At 43.8% G+C, this 17,315-nt stretch overlaps 1 protein-coding gene across 1 annotated transcript in view; it reads right to left on the reverse strand.

Moving 5' to 3' along the window:
- Positions 1-9,982: 9,982 nt before the first annotated feature.
- Positions 9,983-17,315, reverse strand: part of LOC147124106 (uncharacterized) — a 51,152-nt gene continuing 43,819 nt past the window's right edge. The window contains exons 8-9 of the mRNA XM_085981911.1: positions 14,299-14,416; positions 9,983-11,248 (exon numbers count right to left, since the gene is read on the reverse strand). Coding sequence (XP_085838037.1) covers positions 11,006-11,248; positions 14,299-14,416 — 361 coding nt within the window. The 3' untranslated portion in view covers positions 9,983-11,005. The remainder of the gene's footprint in view (positions 11,249-14,298; positions 14,417-17,315) is intronic.

Consider the following 17,315-nt stretch of genomic DNA (forward strand, 5'->3'; position numbering starts at 1 on the left):
AACATAGAAGACAGGGGCAGGAGTAGGCCATTCGGCCCCTCGAGCCTGTACCGCCATTTAATAAGATCATGGCTGATCATCCAAATTCAGTACCCTGTCCCTGCTTTCTCCCCATATCCCTTGATCCCTTTAGCCTTAAGAAATATATCTAACTCCTTCTTAAATATATTTAATAAATTGGCCTCAACTGCCTTCTGTGGTAGAGAATTCCACAGGTTCACCACTCTCTGGGTGAAGAAATTCCTCCTCATCTCAGTTCTAAATGGCTTACCCCCTATCCTTAGACTGTGACCTCTGGTTCTGGACTCCCGCCATCAGGAACATCCTTCCTGCATTTAGTCTGTCTAGTCCTGTTAGAATTTTATAAGTTTCAATGAGATCCTCTCTCATTCTTCTAAATTCTAGCGAATATTAGCCTAATCGACCGAATCTCTCTTCATACATCATTCCTGCCATCCCAGGTATCAGTCTGGTGAATCTTCGCTGCACTCCCTCCATGGCAAGAACATCCTTCCTCAGATAAGGCGACTAAAACTGCACACAATACTCAAGGTGTGGTCTCACCAAGCCCCTATACAACTGCAGCAAGACATCCTTGCTCCTGTACTCGAATCCTCTCGCTACGAAGGCCAACATACCATTTGCCTTCTTAACCGCCTGCTGCACCTGCATGCTTACCTTCAGCGACTGGTGCACAAGGACACCCAGGCCTCGTTGCACTTCCCCTTTTCCCAATCTATTGCCATTCAGATAATAATCTGTCTTCCTGTTTTTGCCACCAAAGTGGATAACCTCGCATTTATCCACATTATACTGCATCTGCCACACATCTGCCCAATCACCCAACCTGTCCAAATCATACTGGAGTTTCTCTGTATCCTCCTCACAGCACACATGCCCACCCAGCTTTGTGTCGTCTGCAAACTTGGAGATATTACATCTAGTTCCCTCGTCTAGATCATTAATATATATTGTGAATAGCTGAGGTCCTAGCACCGATCCCTGCGGTACCCCACTAGTCACTGCCTGCCACTCGAAAAAAGACCTGTTTATTCCAACTCTTTGTTTCCTGTCTGCCAACCAGTTCTCTATCCAAGTCAGTACCTTACCCCCAATCCCATGTGCTTTAACTTTGCACGCCAATCTCTTACGCAGGACTTTATTGAAAGCCTTCTGAAAGTCCAAATATACCACATCCACTAGTTCTCCCTTATCTATTCTACCAGTTACATCCTCAAAAAATTCCAGTAGATTAGTCAAGCACGATTTATCTTTTGTAAATCCATGTTGACTTTGTCTGATCCTGTCACTGTTTTCCAAGTGCTCTGCTATTACATCTTTTATAATGGACTCTATAGCATTTTCCCCACTACTGATGTCAGGCTTACCGGTCTATAATTTCCCGTTTTCTCCCTACCACCTTTATTAAATAGTGGGGTTACATTAGCTACACTCCAATCCATGGGAACTGTTCCAGAGTCTATAGAATTTTGGAAGATGACCAGCAATGCATCTACTATTTCTAGGGCCACTTCCTTAAGCACCCTAGGATGTAGATTATCAGGCCCTGGGGATTTATTGGCCTTTAATCCCATCAATTTCCCTAACACCATTTCCCTACAAATACTGATTTTATTCAATTCCTCCCTCTCATTAGACCCTATGTTCCCCGACATCTCTGGGAGGTTATTTGTGTCCTCCTTTGTGAAGACAGAACCAAAGTATGTATTTAATTGGCCTGCCATTTCTTTGTTCCCCATTATAAATTCCCCCGATTCACCAATCTTTTTCTCTTCACATATCTACAGAAGCTTTTACAGTCAGTTTATATGTTCCCTGAAAGCTTACTCTCATATTCTATTTTCCCCCTCTTAATTAATCCCTTTGTCCTCCTTTGCTGAATCTTAAACTGCTCCCAATCCTCAGGTTTGCTGCTTTTTCTGGCCAATTTATATGTCCTCTCCTTGGATCTTATGTTATCCCTAATTTCCCTTGTTAGCTATGGTTGAGTCACCTTTTTTGTTTTATTTTTATGCCAAACAGGGATGAACAAATTCTGTAGTTCATCCGTGCGATCTTTGTGCTAGGTATGACTCCATCCAGTCGAGCATTTTCCCCCTGATTCCCATTGACCTCAGTTTTACTAGGGCTCCTCGATGCACCACTCGGTCAAATGCTGCCTTGATGTCAAGGGCAGTCACTCTCACCTCACTTGTGTAATTCAGCACCTTTGTCCATGTTTGGACCAAGGCTGTAATGAGGTCGGGAGCCGAGTAGTCTTGGCGGAACCCAAACTGGGCATCAGTGAGCAGGTTATTGGTGAGTAAGTGCCACTTGATAGCACTTTCGATGACACCTTCCATCACTTTGCTGATGATTGAGGGTAGACTGATGGGGCGGTAATTGGCTGGGTTGGATTTGTCCTGCTTTTTCTGGACAGGACATAGCTGGGCAATTTTCCACATTGTTGGATAGATTGTATCTGTACTGGAGCAGCTTGGCTACAGGCGTGGCTAGTTCTGGAGCACAAGTCCTCAGCACAATAGCCAGAAGGTTGTCGGGGCCCATAGCCTTTGCTGTATCCAGTGCACTCAGCCATTTCTTGATATCACGTGGAGTGAATCGAATTGGCTGAAGACTGGCTTCTGTGATGGTGGGGATCCCAGGAGCAGGCCGATATGGATCATCCACTCGGCCCTTCTGGCTGAAGATGGTTGCAAATGCTTCAGCCTTGTCTTTTGCACTGACGTGCTGGGCTCCACCATCATTGATGGGGATATTCATGGAAACTTCTCCTCCCGTTAGTTGTTTAATGGTCCACCACCATTCACGACTGGATGTGGCAGGACTGCAGAGCTTTGATCTGATCCGTTGATTGTGGGATCGCTTTGCTCTGTCTTTAGTATGCTGCTTCTGCTTTTTAACATGCATGTAGTCCTGTGTTGCAGCTTCCCCAGGTTGGCACCTCATTTTTAGGTATGCTTGGTGCTGCTCCTGGCATGCTTTTCTACACTCCTTATTGAACCAGCATTAGTCCCCTGGCTTGATGGTAATGGTAGAGTGAGAGATATGCTGGGCCATGAGGTTACAGATTGTGGTGGAATACAACTTTGCTGCTGCTGATGGCCCACAGCACCTGATAGATGCCCAGTTTTGAGCTGCTAGATCTGTTCTGAATCTATCCCATTTAGCACGGTGGTAGTGCCACACAGCACGATGGATGGTGTCCTCAGTGTGAAGACGGGACTTCCTCTCCACAATGACTGTGTGGTGGTCACTGCTACCAAAAGGCTCACTAGATTGATTCCTGGGATGAGGGCTGTCCTATGATGAGAGATTGTGTAGAATGGGCCTGTACTCTCTGGAGTTTAGAAGAATGAGAGGTGATCTCATTGAAACATACAAGATTCTGAAGGGGATTGACAGGGTAGATGCTGAGAGGTTGTTTCCCCTGGCTGGAGTGTCTAGAACTAGGGGGCATAGTCTCAGGATAAGGGGTAGGCCATTTAAGACTGAGATGAGGAGGAATTTCTTCACTCAGAGGGTTGTGAATCTTTGGAATTCTCTGCCCCAGAGGCTGTGAATGCAGTCTTTGAGTATATTCAAGGCTGAGATAGATAGATTTTGGGAGTCTAGGGGAATTATGAAATATGGAGATCAGGCAGGAAAATGGACCACTCACTGGAGAAATGCAATGACCACTACTAGACGCAGCATCACAAGAACACACATACCCACACAGGCAAGCATGCACTGCACTATCAGCGTGTAACGCCGTAACAGCATGCGAGAGGATCCAGCCAGCTGGTTGCTTTCTTCTTCCACACGTCAACTTTTATTTTTAGTAGAACTCGGTTGCTACAAAGCCCTCTCTCTGAGCTGTCGAGATTATGCAGGAACCTTAAAAGGACTGTCACCAGGTGTCAGCTTGTTAGTTAATCAGTCAATCTCAAGTTGGCCTCCTGTCTTCTATTGCTATATATTCTGATCTTTTATTATCAGTATAAAAGAGAACACAAATGGAGGATTGAATCCTACTTGTAAATCAGGTAAAGGGCCAATGATCAATTAACTATATAGTTCTTGTCCCACACAGGCATGCAGAATATTTTCAATTTAATTTTACATCAGTGTGTGCATGGAATTCTCTACATTGGTACAGTTGTACCTCAAATTTCTGCGTCTAGTAGTGGTCAAATTTCTGGATACAATGGGAGGGGAGTGGTGTAACTCTGACATGGCAGTAGCTTCAAAATGCTATTAACAATCCTAAATAATTAACAGAACAATCAACAAAAAGTGCAAAATAGTAGCGGTCAGTTCATTTTCCACCCCACTGTAGTAGGTGACAACCCTAAATAGCAGGGGAAGTTAGGAATAAAAAGGGAAGAGAATAGGTACCAGATTGTGTGAAGTTCGATGCTTTTACAACAAACGCAGAGCTTCATCATGCCATTTTTACATTCAGTAATGATTTAAAAAGCTAGTCTAGATAGAGCAGACGTCATAAGTCCTGTTACTCATATCGCCCCTTGACCTCTATTGTTCACATGCTGAGTTTTCCATCTGACCTATTTGCCTTGAAGTTACAACTGAAAGCTTGAAGTCTTGGAGAATAATTGTGTATTAACTCAGTTAACTAATGCAAAATTCTTCATGGTGTAATAATTGGACACAAGACTTAAAATCAGTTAAATTGTAAGTTTATGCAATGAGTCTTTTATATTCAGTCACAATTTTATACTGGCATATTACAGATACAAGATAATTAGGGTTCTCACTACAGGCTGATTATACTGCTACAAAATTTGCAGTGTCAACCGGTCTTATTTCAGTTTCTCAGCCATTATCGAGCTTCCCATTTTGCAGTGTGCATCAGCAGACTATTCAACTGCAGGGAATGTTACAAATGAACTAATCTTTCCCACACCCGTCGTCCACATATACGTTACCAGCAAGAATCACTGAATAGCGATCTCGAGTGGAAACCCTGGCTGATTTGTCCACTCCCTAACCCAGGTAGCTGAGGTTAATTGTAGTGCCCCCGAGTGAAGATCAGCTAACTCGGCACAGACCAGGGATTGAAACTTGCACCTTCCTGGTCTGTATGGCTCAGGCTTGTGTAAAACAGAAAAAAAGGTACACCTAGTGCACATTTTCTGTCCATCACACTTCAAGTGTCACCTTTAAGCTTTTATGTCACATTTGAAAGTATAAAGAATGAAAGGATCTTTGGAACTAACAAAATGGCATATGCTCTAACTTGCCATAACCAGCACCATGGCGATTTGCTAAGATCATAAAAAAATGCATATACTTCCTGTCCATTGTAAAGTCTGTGGGTTGTTTAGTTAATTAATACACAGACTACCAGAGTAACTTAAAACAGGACTTTACTATTCGAAGGTCAGGGCGAATCTGCCAAATAAATCCTGACACAGCACTTATATACCGGTGTGGTCACCGTCGGTATTACAGTATACAGAAGCCAACAAAGTAGTGCCACACCTAAAATAGTTCTCTTAAAGGTGAACGGTTACATACAATGGTTTTCTTAAAGGTAGACGGATACATACACTACAATCCTCCCTTTTTAGCTTACAACATACTTAGTCCCCCATTAAACATAACATATATTCAACTTCATGTAAAACAATTCACAGGTATAATTTATGCGGGAAACAGTTTACAGATTCAGTCTCTGCGGGAACAGTTCACAGATTCAGTCTCTGGTCTTGACTCGGTCCGAACAACATCTCTGGTGTAGCCGGTTCACATTGCTAGCGTGACTCATCCAATAGTCTTTCCCTTGACTTAACAGCTTGAACTTCCGTCCTGCTGAACCAGCAGTGCTGACTTTTACAAACAGCTGGACTGCCTTGGTAATTTTTCCTACTTGCCAACTGATTTGGCTCCCTTCGTAGGGCCCACGTACATGATCTGGTAGAAGTGATAATGATTTAGATGGTTATCACCTTCTGCTTCGTCTTTTTCTTTTCTGCTTCTTGGAGACTCTCGGGGCTCCCTTATCAGCTGCCAGCTGTAGCGCCACCATCTCCCTATGTTCCTTAGACTTTAAGTGCTTCATCCTGATTTCTGCACTTTGGGAGTTTTCATCACAAGCTGGGCAGACCAAGTCCTCGTAATATTCCGTGTCACTCAACAGGTCATGGTAATATTCGGTGTCGTCCTGAACTAGTCTAGCGAGAGGGCCTGCTACTTCTTCCTTACCCAACTGGACGTTAGCCGACTGTTGTTCCCCTCCCTAGACATCTTTCCTGAAGAGACTTCTTCATGCGTTCATATTCATCCCGCTCTTCCTGGGTTTCCTGCAAATCCTTCACTAATGACCTCATTTGTGATTTCAACACTTCCCCTTCCATCGGGGATTGATTGATCGGGCTATTCAATCCTTCTACTGGAGCAGCTGTTTCAACATTCTGTTGTTCACATAGACGTGATTCAGCGTACTTTTGGCATCCCAGTAAAATCTGTGTTGCAACCTCAGCTATTTCCATAACTTTTGAGAGCTCCGAACTCCTTCCCTTTGAAGATTGAAGCTCGTGTTCAGATTGTTCCCATTGCAGAGTCTTGTCCCTCAGCATATGAAGGAGTTGGCTGACCGTTAACTCTTCCACGGGAACACTGTGGATCAGAGTCTTCTCCATTTCATCCACCTTTTCCTCCAATGCTTTCACCTTCTTTTCCTCTTGTACTTTGACTTTCAGCGCTCGGAGAAGTTGCGCCTTGATGCTCTCTAGCTCATGTTCAGGGGCCATTCTTACAGTCTCTGTGTTTCTTACAGTTTCCTTTTCTTCCACTGAAAGGATTCCCAGTTGAATCTGTTCTTCAAGTTGTTGAACCTCGGTCATTGCCGCCTCATATTTGTCTTGGGTTTCCTTCAATATTTTTATGAGTTCTTGGACATCTTGTCTTTCATGTTCTGCCATGTCTTTCACCTCTAATTTCTCATCTATGGATGGAACTTCTACCGATGAGTCTGTCTTGGCCTTGAGCTCATCAAGAATTTCCTGCAGCCTTTGGACTTCTTGCTCATGTTCAACCTTTAGTTGCTCATATGCTTCTACTGAAACTAGCTTTTCGGAGGTTGCCGAGTTAATCCCCTCCAGGATTGTAGCCTGGGCCTGTTCATACTGTTCCTTCAACTTCTCAAACTCTGCTTGTAAGGAGTCGTAGAGAAGAACGGGAATAAAATCCTGGCTTCCTGAAGATTCCTCTTCATTTGCTCCTTCCTGCAAATATTCTAACTCCTGAACAGCATAAGGGAGATGTGATCGGTAATTGGTCACAATGGCTCTATGGTCACTCTCTGCTTGAGCTAGCTGCTTCTGTTGTCTTTCCAGATTCTCCCATTCGGTGTCATAGAACTTTTTCATTGTTTTCATCTCTTGTTCGAGACGGTAACTCACTTGTTCTACTTGCTGTCGTAATTTGAAATAAAGTTGAGTCCGAGCTCGGTGTTAGTCAGTCATGGATATGTCCGTAAACTGAACAGACTCAGAATTCTCCGTCAAACTATGTTGTCAATGTTCGGTGGAGTTCTGTTCTGAAACTTTGTTCTTCTCTGGAGCATAAGCCTTTATGCATGCCTTCGTTCTTCCAACCTTAGTCGGCAAGTCCATTTTAGCCTTGTCTTTCATATTTGGTTTGGTCTTATCGTCATCCGTTTCAGAATCTGAGCTGATTGTCTGCACCGAGTCCTCACTCGTTATGGCTTTTAGATAGTGCCATTCCATGTCTATTTTCTTGATCCACTCCCGTCCCAGAAGTGGTGGTCCTCCCTCAGGTAGTACGTATAAGTTCATTCTTGGGTGTTCTTTACTCCCATCTCTCACCTTGACTCTTATCTTCCCCATGGGGTATACTTTATGCCCCGTGTATGTCTGCAATACGAACTTGGTATCTCTTAAGGGTATATGTGAGAATAGCCGGTGGTAATCCCTTCGATTTATGACTGATAGAGCTGATCCAGTGTCCAACTCCATTTTCACTTGGACTCCAGCTATTTTTAGCATGACACAGATAGTTTGTAGGTCAGCTTCCTTACTCATAGTGAATTCTCAGACTGCCCAGCTCCTGGCCGTTTGGGTCCGAGTCCGAATTCTGTTCGTCTGAACTCTTCTCAGCCACCTTGTGTACCTTGTTGTACTTTTCCTGTGATGGCTTCCTTTGGTTGTTGGTCTTCTTCCCTGACCGGCATACCTTAGCTATGTGACCCAGTTTGCCACATTTCCTACATTCCTGGTTCTTAAACCAGCATTGGTTCTGGTCGTGTGTTGTCTTCCCACAACGATAGCATTTTGTTGTACTCGAGGTAATTTGATCCACACTGAGTACCGCTGCCTTTAGCTGCATTTCCGCAGTTCCCTTCGCTGCGGCTTCGTGCGATGCTGCAATAAGGACAGCCCTGTCAAGTGTAAGGTCGTTCTCTTCGAGTAGTCGCTTTTGCGTTCCTTCCTTTGACAACCCGCACACGAACTTGTCTCGCAATGCCTCTGTCAGATTCCCTCCAAACTGGCAGTGTTTCGCTAGTCTACGCAGTTCGACCAAGTATTCTGCGTTGCTTTCGTCTTTCCTTTGCGTTCTCGCATAGAATTTGAATCGTTCCGTCAACATCAACGGTGTGGGGTTCAAGTGATCCTTCAGAACAGTCACAATATCATCGAAAGTCTGATCCGCCGGTTTAGCTGGTGGTAGATGCTTCAAGAGCCCGTATGTCTTCGCGCCCATCGAGTTTAGCAAGGTTATAGCTTTGTCATCTTCTATTTTATTGGCCTCACCATAGATCTCAATGCGTTCCACATACGTGGCCCAGTCTTCTACCTCGGAATTAAAATCGTTGATGTTACCACGCTTAGGCATCTTCCTCTCTTCCTGATAACACCACGGATTATTTCTTTAAATTTTCTTTTTTTTTCTTCAAGATGGCGGTTCCCGCGAAAATGGCGGTTTCCCGCGCTTATCTTCTCTCCCCGCCCACTTCAATGGCGGTTCCCCGCTTCTGTCTTCTTCTCCGCCTAATGGCGGCTTCCCGCGTTTCTTCCCCTGGCGGGAGGGGTACACTTTCCCCACGGGCGACAGCTGCTGGCTTTCAGGTTCACAGCCTGCGCGTCGGCTTCAGTGCTTTCCCTTTTCTCGGCAGGGCAACCGGCGCTGGGTACACCCCGTTGACGGCGAACAGTTTCAGCCGCTGGGCTGGCTCTCGCTCAGTTCCCCTTGCTCGGGCTCTGTCTCGCTCCCGCTCGCGCGGCTCTACCGGCGCTGGGTACACCCCGTTGACGGCGAAGTTTCAGCCGCTGGACTGGCTCTTGCTCAGTCTCCCTTGGTCGGCTCTGCCTCTCCCGCTCGCTCGGCTCCCAATCGCGCCTCCCAGCCCTCTCGCAGTCCGGTGCTTCCCTCCCTGGCTGCGGCTGAGTTTTTATACCTTCCCGCGCCTACGCTCCCGGTCGCAGCGCTTCGTGGCTTCGGTCGCTGCCCGGCCTTTTTCACCGGTCGTGGTCTAGCTGTCTCACGACGCTGTTGCGTCCCCAGCCTGTCTGTACCGCGGCTTCCTTGCTCCACGCTGCCCCAGTCTCGGCGCCTCTGGGCCCGACTTCTGTCCGGCTCCTTTCCCCCTCGACCGTGGTCGAGTGCACCGCCCTTATCCTCCGGTTATTCTTTTTACTTTTCCCTTACTCACAGTCACCGTGGCCGGCTTGCTTCTCGTGCTGATTGGCTCACTCCTCACCGTGGCAGAAGGGACAGTCAGTGCCTGTTGCTGATGGAAGTCTTTGTCTCTGAATTCTTCCTCCTTTCCAGCTCTGCAGACTCGAGTTTTCTCCCAGCAGAATGACGAGGGCGGTTGCCTCTTCTCGACGCTCGTTAACTGCTTCGGAAGTATTGTTGCCGCAGGGTACGATCGGACTCGTCGCCACTGTAAAGTCTGTGGGTTGTTTAGTTAATTAATACACAGACTACCAGAGTAACTTAAAACAGGACTTTACTATTCGAAGGTCAGGGCGAATCTGCCAAATAAATCCTGACACAGCACTTATATACTGGTGTGGTCACCGTCGGTATTACAGTATACAGAAGCCAACAAAGTAGTGCCACACCTCAAATAGTTCTCTTAAAGGTGAACGGTTACATACAATGGTTTTCTTAAAGGTAGACGGATACATACACTACATCCATCACACTTCATATGCCAGTCAAATGCAAATTTCTGTGTCACACTTGGAAAAAAAATTATATGGAAGCAATAACACTCATTTGGAATGTACAAACTCCCCTAGAGTGCATGGTGGGGAGGGCAAATTCATCTGTGCCTGAGCAACTGAAGCACTGCTCAAGCACTCCAGTTGCATTAGAAGGAGCAGCTCTAATTTAAATAAATTGCACGGCCATAATGAATTTCAGTACAAGGAGCACTTGCCATGGCACGATTAGCCCCATTGTATTTTACACTAAGTTGAGGTACAGCTTAGCTACAATCTCATTGAATGGCAGAGCAGGCTCAAGGGCGGAATGGCCTATTCCTGTTCCGATGTAAGGTGCAATACATGATTATACCCATTTGTATCTAAACCATTCCAAAGACAAGACCCTTTTAAAATGGCATTCCTGAATCTTTTGCATAAATGTATTGGTAAAACACAAGTCAAAATGCTTGTCCAGGATAAAAGTTACAATACTTTTAAAAGAGCCAGTTGTACAGAGCTGCTGCAGAGTAATAAGACTATATTTTCTGTTATTTCAGATTTCCAGCATCTGCAGTATTTTGCTATCGTAAGACTGAGATGTCTGTTCTAGAATTAGTTACAATTTGACACCAATATCAAGCTCTAGTTGTTTGCAAAACAAGAAATAACTAATAAATCAGAATACAAAAATTGATCATAAAAACAGTTACACATATTCTTACAAAGTAACATGGCATAGACTTCACATCTCTGAATAGCTGTACAATCTGATTTGGAAGAAAGTTAAAATTGCAACAGTCTGTTTAGCTGACACATGGCCTGCTGTAGATGGTCTTCAATGCAAGTAATAGTTTAATAACTGGTGTGCACAATGCAGTAATCACCGGCAGGCTATAGTATTGAAAATAGAAGGAGACATCGTGGACTTTTATTAATCCGAAGATGTTCAAAATCCCACGGCTTGTTGGAGGAAGGCATCGGAATCGCCAATAGGTGACAATGTCATGGTAGCAGCGAAGATCATAGCCCATTACTGCTAGATCGGCCTGAAATTGTGCAACACATATTGGTTAATTTTCACCATCACACAGCTTAAAAATGAATCTTCCTTCCATTTTTGCAGAGGAAGGCTGGGGGGGGGGGGGGTGGTGATTGAATCCTTTGTCTTTGTTGTAGGCTTTAAATCCATAACAGCACAGATTTGTGAAACTCATAAGGCCATTGAATCTGACTCCACTGTAGTCTACTCAAAGTAATAGCCTGGTGATAGAATAACAGGCTAGTTCCAGTACATCAGCTAAACATGAAATACAGCAGAATCCAAACCACACGAGATCACCAAAACCCCACTGTAACTAGTTACTATCGACTAGCACACATCTGACCCCACAGGCCAGCAGCGTGTGTGTTGGTAGGTTATCCTGGTCAGAGACAAGGACAGACGGACAAGGAAAGGTCACAGTCAGCTCAACTCGATGCTCAACAAATCAGTGCGGTGACTGGAACATAGTGCTTGGCGCTGGTCAGCATCAAAACCAATCTCAAGGCCATGCTGGTCTGGGATAACTGAGCCAAATAAGGCCTAACCGGTGACAAAACAGTCAACCTCAAGCATTGTGGAAGTAAATCTGGGAGGATCTTGAAATCAATTTGCTGAGGAATGGTGATGCTTTGGAAAGAGACAATCCTGGGCAGAGCAGTTTACTTGATCAGTGGCCCTACGAGTGACTCGATATCCGTTCCCTACACCTTTGGCACACTATGGCTCCAGTATGTACGACCTACAGGATACACCGCAGCAATTCACCAAGATTACTACAACAGCACCTCCCTCCCTTGCGGCCTCTAACACGGAGAAAGACAAGAGCAGTAATGTCATGGCGAGTTGCTGCAGTGTGTACCATCTACAAGATGCACTGCAGAAACGCGCCAAGGCTTTTTCAGCAGCACCTCCCAAACCCGCGACCTCTTCCACCTCGACAGACGAGGGCAGCAGGCACATGGGAACACCACCACCTCCAAGTTCCCCTCCAAGTCACACACCATCCTGACTTGGAAATATATCGCCGATCCTTCATCGTCACTGGGTCAAAATCCTGGAACTCCCTCCCCAACAGCACTGTAGGGGTACCTTCACCAGGTGGACTGCAGCGGTTCAAGGCGGCTCACCACCACCTTCTCAAGGGCAATTAGGCATGGGCAATAAATGCTGGCCTTGCCAGTGACGCCCACATCCCATGAATGAATTAAAAAAACTCCATTGCCTCCAAGCTCACCAAATCACCCAACATCCTGACTATGATGTATACTACCATTCGTTCATTGTCGCGGTGTCAATATCTTGAAATTCCCAACCCAACGCCATTGCGGGAGTACCATCACTACATAGACTCCAGTGGTTCAAGCAGAAGGCTCACCACCAGCTTCACTGCACAACTGAGATGGACAGCCTTGCCTACATCCAGAGAGCAAAAAAAAAAGGGACAAGGGTGTGTGTGGCTGGGAACTTGAGCCAAAGAGTAGCTGAAGTGTGGAGCTGGGGAAGCCAGTGAGGAGTGCATTTGAGAAATAAATTCTTATTGTAGTGAAGGTGTAGAATAGGGTTTTGGCAGGGGTGGAATTAAGTGTCTGATCAGACCTGAGGTTTTAAGCTCAGCTCAAGATCAAACAAGGTACTCTGAGGCTGTACACCACTTGGTTCAGCCAGAGAGATTGAAGAAGTTAGAGGCACATAGGTGCAAATGTGCGATGTACAAGATGCCTGTGCACTGGTGTTTAGAGTTTCAGAGGAAGTCAGATCATCAACTGTAGTCACATAGTATAATCCAGGGCAACGCCAATTAGGCATGATTAATAAGTCTCTCTGCACTGATCAGATTAGAACAAGTGATAACTGAAGGTGAAAGAAAATTGTGTGTAACGAGAACTCGTTATTCATATACTTATTAAAATGAAGATTTCGGATTCTTTACAGGACTTCATTCTGACTGCAAACCACTACTACAATCTTCAGGTTTTATAGATTCATTTCATTCTATTGAGATCACGATGCAAAAGGCCAAAAATGGCACAGGAATGAGGGTGTGCAATTTAAACCATTCTGTAATGTTTCTCCCCTTTTTCTAGGCATTCCCCTGTGCCACACACCATAATTAGACTAAGACCGTGGGTGTTATCGTGCAAAACTGAACTCCTGGTTCATTTTAAGATCACTGCAGTAGACTAAATATAGTTTTTTCTTGCATCATCGACTTGAATCCGGTGCTATTTTTACACTGCAGTGTGGACCTATATGTAGCTTTAACATGTCACCAGCTTTAGCTTCCTCCCAAGTGTTTTTTTTAAAACTGTGTTGCTTGTTCTCATTATCAGCTGTCTCAATCTTACAGCTTTAACACTGACCCTTCTTCTGTGGCAGCTCATTAATTAAACTTAATTTACTATTTTAATTAAAGTTACCAAAAAAAGAAAGCTGAACGCTCTACATTCCACAGCCTTTGAAGAATCATTGGGGAGGGGGGGGGGTGGAAGGGAGGAGAGATAGAGAGCGAGAGGGCTCTCGGATGTATTGTACCTGCACAAAATCCACATTCTGATCTGGCTTTCCTGTTACACTTTTAATCTAAAAAAGCACCTGGAAGATTGCTGTACATTACTCAGTAGATATATTTCCAAATGTTCTCCAGAAAATATACTTATTGCACACGCAAACTCCTAGAGAAGATAGTTGATTCAGGATCAACTAGCACTTCTACAAAGGAGTTCCATCGATGTCTATTGAGATATAGAATTCAGTGTTCTAGAGATATTTAATAGCACTGCTTGATTTTTTTCGCTCCCAGGGAAAGGAACTGGTGCTCCCTAAAATAGAGGATCAACAAGTCAGGGGGAGTTCCCGATCTAATAATTATACATGGACTCGGGACGGATTATGTTCGAAGGGCTGAACGGCCTGTACTTGCTCTGGATTTTGTTATGTTCTTATGTTTATTATTTCAAACATTCTTAAAAAGTGTAGAATACATCTCGCTAGCATCTAATTTGTATGTCGTGGTTATAAGTTAAAGTCCATGAAGTGATAAACCATGTGCCTTACCAGCTCTTCTATCAATCTGTACACTGTTCCTTCAATTGCACGTTCCAGGTGGTGTGCAGCAACCAGCAGCTTCATCATAAGAAAGGTCCAGGATGCAGTAATCACCAGCAGAGTCAACCTATTTAAAAAGAGAAAATACATTTCTTATAATGACACCAACATGAATGGTTTTGGCAACAGACTGCATTATATAAGTGACATTGGACAGTGCTCTTTATTAAGGTGTCCTAACATATCAATGTTGACTGCAACCTTCATGCAATAGTGTCACATAACATGCATAGTGTGTAGATATTTTTTTTAGCAATATATGACCCAGGTTGTAGCAATGAAGTGGTCAAGTTGTGGATTCCTTGGTTAATGCAGGCTGAATCAACATCTCATACTACATATCTGATACCTAATCCATGGTATACAGCCAAATAAAAAAATAAAAAATCAGTGATGCATCTAATCTCTTTCCAGGTGAGTCACACCCAGGATAAATCAGCTAGCATGGGATTGGTAGTATGCTGTGCATTGAAACTGGTTTATCAATTTACTGGAGTCAAAGTCCACCACGTCCCGTACTCCACCCCTCCCCAGCAGCAGATTCACATACAAGTGGCTATCATATATGGCTACTGAAGTAGCCCTTACACACCAGAGCGCTGGTTTCCACACGCAGGGCACCACTCTGGGAAAGTGAGTGTTTAAAAAAAAAAAAATGGCTCACTTGCATCAGTGTCTTGAACCAGAATAAGTACCAAAGGGACTTCAAAAAATAAAAATAAATCCAGGTTTTGTCAAAATTCTACAAACATAGACAATCTAAAACATATTGTAACAGGAAAATCTAAAAAAGTCACATAACTTCCAAAATATGAGTCTGGATCTATATTCCATACAGCATGCATTACGAAGCAGGCAGGGTAACTTCACTTTTTCCGTATGCAAACAGACTGGATTAGAAACGGTGACTGACAGGCAGGTGCAAAATTCTGCTGTTAATAGTTCAGTCACTGTTCCAACCTCACCAATATAGGTGGTGTTATTTGTTCCACTGATAACTGCCAGCTATTTACAGCCAACAGATGCTGAAATTATTCCAACTACTATGGAAAGTTGCAAGCCCACCATCTGGTAGACTGGCTGAAATACAGTGGAACACTATCGCACTTGGGTGACTCGGTGAGGATTGCCTGGTACCACATTTCAGCAACTAGTCTACAACTGCAGCAAATGCACTTCATTTCCTCCAGATTCCAGTCCTAAGTAGCCTAAACGTTAACCACGAGGCAGTGTGATCAATGGAACAAAACATTGGGTGGGTTCTACACTGGTGGGCAATCCACTCACCAGGTTATTGCCCAAGCAGTGAAGGTGAAAATTACTCCAATAGTGTCTTTTGAACCAGTCAGGTTTTCCCCTTATTAAGCGTGTTGGTGACATCTAGTGACAGTAAGAAGATACTACAAGAAAATTCTGCAATTATCTCAAGGACTATTCAATGAGCGTTTTAAGAGATTGATGGTGCTGCAGTAATAAATTACATAAATCTATTTTGGTTTACTTAAATCAAATTAAGTGAAGCATCTAAAAGTCCCAATGTGAAATCATTAAACAATCTGTATTGGTATAGATAGCGAGTACAATAAAGTACTTTAAATAACAGTGGACTAAAATAACTAATATAGCTTTCTAAAGCATACTTTAAATAGATTGTGCCGTACATAGCACAACTCTCTCCTACACCAAGGGCAGTTCTGTTACAAGCAGAAGACACCAAGAAACACATTGTAGGTCACGGTTTCTTTTTCCATAAGCATGTTATGATTTAACTCACTGGTGACAGTGGGCCATATAATATACAAACTATTTAATGGCTTTATTAAATATTTGAAGTTAAATACTAATAACTTCAGCCATGACCACAACTAAACTACACATGCTTGAAAACAGATTAGAGACAGATCAGAATTGCAGTAGGTTGTTTCAACATTGTTTGAATCTGTAATTTACAATGAATCAACATACTAGAGAGAAAAATCTAATATCTGAGGGATCAGCTTAAAATGCTGTACGCACGTAGAACATATTGCTAGAATCTACTGACGGATTTCCAAGTACAAATTTTGCAACACAATTCAGAGCAGATCTGTGCATTTTGTCACTTGATTCCTAGACCAAAATGCCATCAAAAATATTTTCGCTATTGGAAGTTTACAAGCAGAGTCAAATATCAGTGATCAAATCCGGGTGAGATTAAGCTGTGAATGGTTTAGACCAATATTGTCCAGTACATTAGCCACTAGCCTATGTGGCTAATTGTGAATCCAGATGTGGCTAATTGTATTTTTAATTAGTAAATAAAAAGTAATAAACACAATCATTGGGCATGTAATCTCAATAATCATGTTTGCAATGGGTATGCACGTGTGCTTTAACTTTTACGTGCACTTGGTGATTAAATGGTAAGACGAAGTGTGTAAATGTTTTCTGATCATTTGTGCTTTAATTCCTTGGCTCCTGCTTATTGGTTCTCTTCTAAAATGGTGTGTAATATGGGTGAAACGCCAGACTTCAGCACCATGGAAACAGCAGCAATATTGTACAGAGAAAGGAGCTGTCACTGTGGTCAGCTCAAAAAATCAGAATAACCAAGCCAAACAAATAACAAACAGCTCCGACAGGTCACATCATAAGGACAAAAGAAATAGGAGTCGGCCATTTAGCCCTTCGAGCCTGCTCCATCATTCAATAAGATCATGGCTAATCTTCTACCTCATCTCCACTTTCCTGCCCTATCCCCATATCCCTTGATTCCCTTAATATTCAAAAATCTATCGATCTCTGTCTTGAATATACTCAACGACTGAGCCTCCACAGCCCTCTGGGGTAGAGAATTCCAAAGATTCACCACCCTCTGAGTGAAGAAATTTCTCCTCATCTCAGTCCTAAATGGCCAACTCCTTATTCTGAGATTGTGACCCCTGGTTCTAGACTCCCCAGCCAGGGGGAACATCCTCCTTGCATCT

Source organism: Somniosus microcephalus, chromosome 1, assembly GCF_052327205.1.
Source record: "Somniosus microcephalus isolate GS21.2 chromosome 1, FLI_Smic_1.0, whole genome shotgun sequence".
Lineage (NCBI taxonomy): Eukaryota > Metazoa > Chordata > Chondrichthyes > Squaliformes > Somniosidae > Somniosus > Somniosus microcephalus.